General features: G+C 56.8%; 1 protein-coding gene across 1 annotated transcript; it reads right to left on the bottom strand.

Annotated features, from left to right (window-relative positions):
- Positions 4,733–8,118, bottom strand: PRSS33 (protease, serine 33). The gene is made up of 6 exons (XM_018039852.1): positions 8,073–8,118; positions 7,252–7,278; positions 6,940–7,150; positions 6,348–6,619; positions 5,767–5,936; positions 4,733–5,569 (listed from the first exon to the last, which is right to left on the bottom strand). Exons 1-6 carry the CDS (start codon positions 8,116–8,118, stop codon positions 5,411–5,413), a joined length of 885 nt encoding a protein of 294 aa, XP_017895341.1. The 3' UTR covers positions 4,733–5,410.

Here is a 9,443-nt window from a genome sequence, read left to right as displayed (position 1 = left end):
ACAGGAGGGAAGCAGGCAGGGCACAACCTTTGAAAGAATGACATAACCAGGGGGCATAACATAAATTGATTAGAATCAAATGGGTCCAAGATGGCAGACAAGTCAAGTTGCCTAGACCTTGCTTCTCAGTATAAACTAATTGTAACACAGCAGCAAGCTAATGTGAGCCACCATGACAGCTTGACCCTCAAACACCAAAAAGTGGGCAGTGGCTCAACCCCTGGAAATCTCCACCCCCTCCCCACCAAATAGTTGGAATAATCCTCCCACTCATTATCCTGTCCCTGGAGTAGGAAATGGCAACCCACTCCAGTATTCTTGCTGGAGAATCCCATGGACAGACTAGCCTGGCAGGCTACAGTCCAGGGAGTCGCAAAGAGACACGACTAACACATTAGCACATGAAATTACCCAGCCCATAAAAGGTAACTACACCCGTGTTTCAAGACCACAACACTCACCCTCTGTGATGGCCTGCTCGCTATGGAGTGTTGTTTCTTTCTGAATAAATACATTTCTTAGCTATCACTTTGTGTCTCACTGAAGTCTTTCTGATATGAGGTTTGTTAGGTCCTGAAACCAGGTCTGTGATCTCAGTTGGAAGACTATTGGTTTTGGCTGGGTTCAAGTCCCAATCTTGTCAGTTCAAGTCCCAAGCAACGTTTTGGCTGAGTTGGAACCCCAGCACATGGGTTCAAGTTCCAATCCGAGGTAAACAGTTTCATGACAATTCTGACACCTGATCTCAAGGACTAACTGAGATTTCTTCCCTTTAAAAGTTTTTTGGGGAGGTTGAGTCCACCATCTCCCCAGATTGCCAGCATTCTGATTAAAAGTACTTTTCTTTTGCCACCAACATTTGTGAGTATGTAATTGATTTTGTGAGTGGCAAGCAGTAGGACTTCCATTCGATAACTAACTAGGCCATTGAACAGCCTAACTTGTTAGAAGCACCATTCATGGCCAAAGTTGGTGTTCAGTCTTCCCAGGCAGAAGGTGCCCTGGGCACCTACATACTCTTCTGCCCAGGTCCACTCTGGCTCCGGAAGGGCATGTGGACTTGGTTTCCCTGTCTGGCCACCCCTCATCCCTACTAACGGCCTAGGGCTTCCTCCTTGGACACTCTCCTGTGTCGCGCCCAAAGGAGGCTTTTCTCACAACCTCTCTCAGGGAGAAGGAGAACCTCATCTGGGTCATTGCTGGCGTGTGCCAGAGAGGCATGCTGTGGCACCCAATGAGAAATGAGCCAGTGATGATCCTGGATGCTGAACAGCTCAGCAGTTACTGAGGCCACAAATGGATAATTCTTTAGAGTGGGTGGAATCTGAAGATGATGCTGCTTTGGCCCTGAATCAGGTTGGTGGCTAGCCATGCAGGCTCTGGGCTCATACTCGCTGAAATTCAAATCCTTGCTCTGGCACTGAGTGTGCAGCCTTGGGCAGTTAACTTCACCAAAGCCCAGTGTCCACCTCTCTGAAGCGGCAGAATAGCTGTTTGTAAAGTTTGTGGAGCCTTACTGTAAGCAGATGGGGGGTGGGGTGTCCCTGAAGAAAGAGAACCTGGTGTGGTTTTATCGGCAGAAGAGAAGCCATTTCTGGCCTGGGCCATTTTGTGATCTGCGCCTGGCCTCAATGCAACCCCCTTCCTGAATGTGCGCATACCCTTAGCTTAAAATTCCCCCAATGCTGCTGTCCAGGCAGACACTGCTTTGGAAGAGATACCCAAAGTGCTTGCCTCACTTGCCGCAAATAATATAAATCCTCACTTCTTGGTTGTATCTTTTTGCTCAATACCCACCAAGAAGCAAACCCAGCTTTTGGGTAATATCACCATGAGTTAGCACTCAGTAAATATAGATGTTTCCTAGGCTATAGCCATAGTTATAATTTTTGACTTCTGACCTCTGGCTCCTCAGGAGTCCTCTGAAGCCCCTTTCCTTCCTGGGTCTCCTCCCTCCCTAGGCCTCAAGGCAACCCTTCCCCTCACATGGGATCTCTGTGCACCCTACGGTGCTGTGGTGAGTGGTCGGTTGCAGGAGGTAACTTCCATCCTCGGGTCAATGAGTACAATGACACCTCCTGCAGGGAGAATGGGGTCAGGAGAGGCTTGAGGGAGGTTGTAGAGGCTCAGCCCCCAGCCCCTAGCTCTGTAGCTGGGTGCAGACCCTCCTCCAGATGGCAGGTGAGGCAGCTGGCCAGCTGCTCTTGCTTCCCTGCACAGGAAGTCCTCCCAGGTCCTTTCTGCCCTGTTGCTTCAGCCACTCAAAGCTCACCATGGCTTCTAAACTAAGCGTGTAGGGTCTCGGCTGGTGGACCTTCTCCTTTACTCTATTTACGTTTCTTAAAATGTTATTAATAAATAGCAATTGTCAGGGACTTTCCTGGTGGTCCAGTGCCTAAGATTGTGTGCTCCCAATGCAGGGAGCTGGGGGCTTCCCAGGTGGCTCAGTGGTAAAGAACCACCTGCCAATGCAGGGGATATAAGAGGTTAATCCCTGGGTCAGGAAGATGCCCTGGAGGAGGGCATGGCAACCCACTCCAGTATTCTTGCCTGGAGAATCCCAAGGACAGAGGAGCCTGGCGGACTACAGTCCATGGGTTCACAAAGAGTTGGACATGACTGAAGTGACTCAGCATGCACGCACTGGGTTTGACTCCCTGGTTAGGGAACTAGATCCCACACGCCGCAACTAAGACCCAGCACAGCGAAATAAACAAAACACATATTAAAAATAAATAGTAATTGTCAATCACTGCTAGTTACTAGTGTGTCTTTCATTTGCAGCATTTTACAACTATTTTCTATAAGGGAAGTGACACAACTCACTGTGGAATTTGAGTTGACGGCCCAGATTCAAATCTGGCTTCACCTCTTGCCTGCTGTGGGTCGTGGGGCACATAACCTAGCCTCTCGGGGCCTGTTTCCCCATTCATGAAACGGGAACACCTCCCGAGTATTCAGAGATCAGTTGAGAGCCCACCGATGCCTGGCACAACCCGCATGCTCGCTGGGCAGAACTGAGTCATTTTGACTCTCCCAACAGCCATAATGGGGCAGATGTTACCAGGTCAGATCACAGATGGGGAAACAGGTGCATCAGTACTTCTGGGAGAGGCTGGGCCCTCTGGCTGCAGCGCTACCAACTGGAGCAGGTGAACGGCTAAAAAATACTTGCATGGACAGGAGCCCAGTGTCCTGTCCTCGGCAAGAGTGGTTCTCAGGACTACGCTGAAAGCCCCTCCTGGCAGGTCAGGCTGGCTTTCTGAGGCCTGCGGGGACGGGATGCGGCGTGAGACTGATGCTGGGCCCGGTCCGCCTGTCACACACCCCCGCTGGCCTCACTGACCTTGCTGATAGGCGGGGGGCAACGCAGGGTGCTGTGCCCCTGACCCTGCGGGGCACAGAGGAGCAGTGTGACGTGCAATACAGCTCCTGAGCCCTTGTGCTCTAGGTCGCGAGAGCCACAGCTGTGCCCTAGAGCCCTTGCTCTGCAACAAGAGAAGCCACCACAAGGGGAAGCTCAAGTACCGCAACCAGGGAAAGACTGTACAGCAATGAACGCCCACCACAGCCACAATTTAAATAAATCAATAAAAAATATAAATTATATAGTAATAAGTTATATAGTAATAAATTATATAAATATATAAAAGAAACACTGAGCTCTGAATGGGGACCCATTACTTTGATCATGGCAGGCCCAAGACTGAGGTATCCTGGCTCTCAGTCCCTGGCTTGTTCTGGTCTCAATGCCTTGGGAGGCGTCTTGAGGATGTTCTCTTGGCGGGCCCCAGGCTGAGGGCGGGATGGGAGGACAGCCAGCATTGCCCAGCCGGGGCTACTAGGGCCCCACTGCGATGTGCTCACAGCCTTTCACCTGGCCCGCTACAGCCAACCTCTGCCCCCGATGGATGGTGCTCAGGCTAGCGGGGAGGTGGCAGCCTGGAGGTCCCTCGTTGTTTACAGACCCACCCTCTCTCCCAGTTGGGTCTGGCCCAGCAGTGACCACCTGCTGCAGTCACTTTTTCCCCTGGGAGAAAACGAAAAAAAAGGAGGGGGAGTTCCCTGGCGGTCCAGTGGTGGGGACTCAGTACTTTCACCACAGAGGGCATGGGTTCAATCCCTGGTTGGGGAACTAAGATCCCATAAGACACACGGAGTGGCAGAAAAAGAAAAGAAAGAAAAGGGAGGGAGCCATGGCTCAGGCCTGCGTGGGGGCAGCCGCACTTGGCCCCATCCAGGCAGGCTGCCCCTTCAGGGATAGCCTTCCTTGCCCCCCTGCCCCCCTTGCCCCTGTCAGTTCCGAAGGTTGGCGTTTCTAGGTTTTGTTCAGGTTCTTGTTCTTTCTGGAAACTGAGCTCTAGAAACTGGGCTCTGATGACCCTTGGCCTGGGGGTGAGATGACAGAGAGGGGCAAGGATGCCAGGTGCCAGTACATGAGTGTGGTCAGGGAGCTGAAAGGGCCTAGGCCGGTCTCCAGGTGCAGGCCGGGAAGGGAGGTCCTGGGCCGGGAAGCCCCAGACCAGCCAGGGCATGGAATGAGGGAGTGGCAGAAAAAGCTAAGGACAGCAGAAGGGCCCCTCTTGGGAGAGGGCATGATGCCAAGTGCCCCAGACTCCTGAATGTATGGGAAGGCCAGGTCTGGTGGCCGCCACCTGCCTCCTGGGGCACCTTCACTACAGTGGGGCAAAATATGAGTTTTCTACCGCTACAGCAGATGACTACAGACACAGCAGCTTAAACACTAATTTATTAAATCACAACTCTGTGGGTGGGCTCAGCGGGGTTCCTGTTCAGGGTCTCACCAGGCTGAAACCAAGGGCATAGACTTTCAGGGCTCTGGTCTGCAGACTGGGGGAGGAGTTGTTGGCTTCCAAGCCTGTTCAGGTTATTGGCCAGATTTGGTCCCTTGCAGCTGTCGTCACGCCGAGGTGCTCCTTTCCCTACTGGCTGTTGGCCAGGGACCGCCCTCAGCTCCTCACCACGAGGCCCCTCCATCTTCAAAGCTAGCAATGGACAATCACCTCCTTGGGGTTGGGTACTGGTCCCATTTGTATCTCTCTGACTCCTTCCGGAAAAGAGGGGCACGCAGACCAGACTCAGCACTGACTCACTTGCCTGTCTTCGGGTGCCCTGGCTGGAGTTCAGGAGGGTAAATATGAGCAGGAAGGGAACAGAGGGAATGTGAGACCCATAGACACACAGGAGGTTCCTGGAGGAGGGTTGGCAACTCGCATTTGGTGAGCTCCACGGAGGACGCCGGGGACAGACAGACGAATGGATGGATGGGTGGCTCCTTGGCTTCATCAGGCCTCTGAGCCTTCAGTCAGAAGGGTGAGGGATGTGTCAGTCCCCAGACAGACCGGGCAGCCAAGGGACCCCAGAGTCTGGCTTCGGGCCAGTCACTGCATCAGATGTTGAGGTGAGCCTGAATCCAGGGGCTGTAAGTGGCCACATTGGTATAGACCCCTGGACGGTTGGGCGAGGCACAGCCCTTGCCCCAGCTCACCACACCCACCAGGACCCAGCGCCCAGACTTCATGCAGACCAGGGGTCCTCCAGAGTCACCCTGCAGGAGAAAGGAGAGCTTAGGTCCCAGCCCCCCAGGGACTCTGGGTCCCAGGCTGCCATCCCTCAGTGGTGCCTCTGGGTTGGGGTTCAGCACACTGAGCCTGGAGGTGGTACATCCTGGGTCCCAGGTTCTAAGGAGGTAGGGTGCTGGCCACAGGGGCGTGGGCTCCAGACGTTCCAGGCAGCTTCTCGAACCTGGCAGGCATCCTTCTGGCCCCCGACGTAGCCGGCGCACAGGCTCCCCGGCAGCACTATGTGTTCGACCCGGGGCACATTGGTGCCCAGGTGGTAGAGGTGGTCACAGGTGCGAGCGTCCAGCAGTGGCACTCTCACTCCCTGCAAGGGTCGCCACTCCGGGAGTGGCACTGGAGGAGAAGGGGGAGGTCTAAGAGGCGGCAGAGACTTCTCAGGTGGCACTAGTGGTAAAGAACCTGCCTGCCAATGTAGGAGACTTAAGAGATGTGAGTTTGATCCCTGGGTTGGGAAGATCTTCTGGAGGAGGGCATGGCAACCCATTTCAGTATTTTTGCTTGGAGTATCCCATGGACCGAGGAATCTGGTGGGCTACAGTCCATGGGGTTGCAAGAGTCAGACACCCAGGAAGAGCCCGCAGACGATGAGGTGGAAAGCAGGTATTGGTGGGAAAATCCTCACCTGCCAGCCCAGGGCTCCCTGGCCATACAGAGAGGATGTCTGGGTCCCTGGAGGTCAGAGTGAGCTGGGGAGAGAGCCTCTGGCCCGCCCCCAGTGCCCCCGTGCCCTGCCCTCTGCCTCACCTCCTGGACGGAGGCTGCCCCAGCCAGTGACCCAGCAGGGTGTGCCAGGCGGCGGGCGGGCCCCAGGCTCCGGCAGGCAGACGGGCTGGACGCGGGTACTCAGGGGTGTTGGGCGGCGCAGCAGCAGCAGCGCCAGGTCCCCGTGGGCCCCGTCCTCCGAGTAGTCCGGGGGCAGTAGCACCCTCCGCACGGGCGCCAGGAGAGCAGGGGGCGAGCTGGGACCCAGGTGCAGCGCCCCGAGGCGCACGCGGTACTCAGCGGGCACAGCCTTCCTGCGTGACGGGGGCGCTAGATCTAATTAAGGCAGCTTCCCCTCCAGCCCTGGAGCGCTCGTCCCCGTCGCCCTCTCTCTCAGAGCCCGGGGTGAGACCTGTGCGAAGACTGGGCGCGGGGTCCCGGTGGGTGTGGGACCCTGGAGCAAGGGCTGTGCCCTGCCCAACCGCCCGGGGGTCAGTACCAACGTGGCCACTTACAGCCCCCGAATCCAAGACCTTCCCTGGGTCTTGCTCCACCCGCCCCGGCCTGGCAAATCTCGACGCGGAGCCCTAGGGGGAGGGGACCGTCCCTCGGCGGGGCCCGGCTGCCTGCTGACCTGGGAAAGCAGTGTGCCGCCGTCAGCACCCACTGCGGGGCGATGAGCGAGCCCCCGCACACGTGCGCCCCGCGGTGCTGGATGCTCGCCTGCCACGGCCACTCTCCGGCCCTGGCGTCCCGGCCGCCCACGATACGACTGGACACCCGAGGCTGCCCGCACGCTGGGAGGACAAGGGGACTAGGGGGTGGGCAGAGCAGTAGGGGCCGGGGAGGCGGGTGGGGGCGGGGTTAGGGAGGGGTGGGGCCGGGGAGGCGGGTGGGGGCGGGGTTATGGAGAGGCAGGCACAGGGGGCTTCCGCGGCTTTCTTACCTTCCGTTGCCAGGGTCCCGGCTGCTCCTGGAGGTGGAAGCAGGGAAGGGACTGGATTACGGGTCTGGTGTCAGGTAACGGGGTGACGGGGAGGGCGGTCACAGATTAGGAAGGAGGGTAGAATGAATATGTCGCACTGACTTGATGCCAGATTTTTGTGCAATCGGCTACCAGGATTAAACCCTCCCCAGAGCCCTGTGAGGTGGGGACTTACACCGATTACACAGATGAGCACAACCAGATTTGGAGAGCCCAAGGTCAGTGACAGAGAGAACTGGAACTCTTGGAGCCAGTAGTGCGGGTGTGCTAGGTCACTTCAGTCGTGTCTGACTCTATTCAACCCCAGGGACTGTAGCCCGCTAGTCTCTGTCCATGGGATTCTCCAGGCAAGAATGCTGGAGTGGGTTGCCATTTCCTTCTCCAGGGGATCTTCCTCACCCAGGGATCGAACCTGCGTCGCCTGTGGCTCCTGCATTGAGGCAGACTCTACGGCTGAGTCACTGGGGAAGCTCTGGAGCCAAGAATAGGACGCCTGAACTTCCCTGGTGGCCCAGGGGTTAAGAATCCGCCTCCCAGTGTGGATTGGGAGACAGGTTCAATCCCTGGTCGAGGAAGATCCTACATGCAACGAGAGAAGACGCAGCAGTGAAAAGCCCACTTGTGGCAGCTAGAGAAAGCCTGGAAGGAGCAAGGAAGACCCAGTGCAGCCAAAAATAGAAAAAAGAGTAGGATGCCTTAGAGTGCTCTAGAGGAAGCAGGAAGGCTGGGCAGATGGAAGCCAAGCTCCTGTGATCAGCACCCCCAGCCCCGCCCCCACTCACCCAGCAGCAGTAGGAGCAGGACCTGGAGGGAGGAAGCCCACTTCATTCTGTCTTTAGGGCTGGGCCCCGTAAGGGTGGTGCTGCCCAGGACTAGCCTGGCTGGAGCCTGCCGAGAGAAGAGGAGGATCTAGCCCCCCCACCCACCCTGAGCTCCTTTTGTCTTCCTTCAGACCCTGGTTGGTCCCAGACCTAGCCCTGTGGCCCAGGCTCTATGCCCTATGCCCAGGCCCCAGAGGCCACCCCTGCGCCCTCAAGTGCTGCACGATTTGGGCACCTTAGGTCTCCATGCAAGCCCTGGAGCCCAGCCCCTCTCCCATCTTGTATTTCCCTGATAGGTGCCCAGAACCCTGTTCTCCGCAGACCCGGAATTCTTTTCTCACCCTTGCAGCTGGTGTCCTCCCTGCTAACTGGGCTGGGGGAGGATCTGGGGGCTTAAAGAGCCAGGAGAGGGGTGGGGGGCAGGAGGTAATTAAGGCGGTCAGGGCGGAGCTGCGGCTTCTTCAGTCCAGCCTTGAACAAAGATGCTTTGAGCAGTGCTCTTGCTGCAGCAGGAAAGGGACACTGGAGTTTCTCGAAGGAAGCCTGGCTTGGGCCAGGGTGCACGGAGCTGGGGCTGGGAGCCTGAGTCCAGCCAGGCAAGGGTGGAGTGCGGGCGTGGGGTACACGGGATGGGGTGGGGTGGGGGCCTGGACTGCTCCCACCTCCCGGAAAGGCTTCGGAACCTCCTTTTACCAAGTCAGTGACCCCTCCAGCTGCCATCCACTTGGTTCCCCCTCCTGGGGGCCTTCCTGTCCGGCACACCCCCTCCTTGGCCGTGTCCCAGAAGGAGGTGATGTGTGACAGGGGAGATCTGATTCGTACCTGTTTGTCTCCCCTCTGTGAGGCAGGGTCTGGGTCTTTGTCCCTGTCTTAGCTCAGGCTGCCAGGACCGAACACCACAGTGTCCGTCGCTCAGTCGTGTCCAACTCTTTGCGACCCCATGGTCTGTCCACGGAATGCTCCAGGCAAGAATACTGGAGTGGTTTGCCACTGCCTTCTCCAGGGGATCTTCCCAATCCAGGGATCGAACCCAGGTCTCCTGCATGGCAGGTAGATTCTTTACCGTCTGAGCCCACAGACTAGGGGCTTAAGTTCCATTCTGGAGGCTGGACGTCCAAGAACAAGGAACTGGCCAGATGGGAGCCTCTTCTCTTGGCTTGTAGGGGGCTGCCCTACCATCTCACTGAATGATCTCATTGCCTTCTCTTTGTGTCTTCTGAGCATGAGGGGTAGTGGGGGAAGGTGCTGCTGTCTTTTTTTCTTTTCTGGTTGTGCTGTGTGGCGTGCAGGATCTTAGTCCCCTGACCAAGGATTGAACCCAGGCCCCCAGCA

Source organism: Capra hircus, chromosome 25 (assembly GCF_001704415.2).
Source record: "Capra hircus breed San Clemente chromosome 25, ASM170441v1, whole genome shotgun sequence".
NCBI lineage: Eukaryota > Metazoa > Chordata > Mammalia > Artiodactyla > Bovidae > Capra > Capra hircus.
This window is presented reverse-complemented; position numbering and strand designations above follow the sequence as displayed.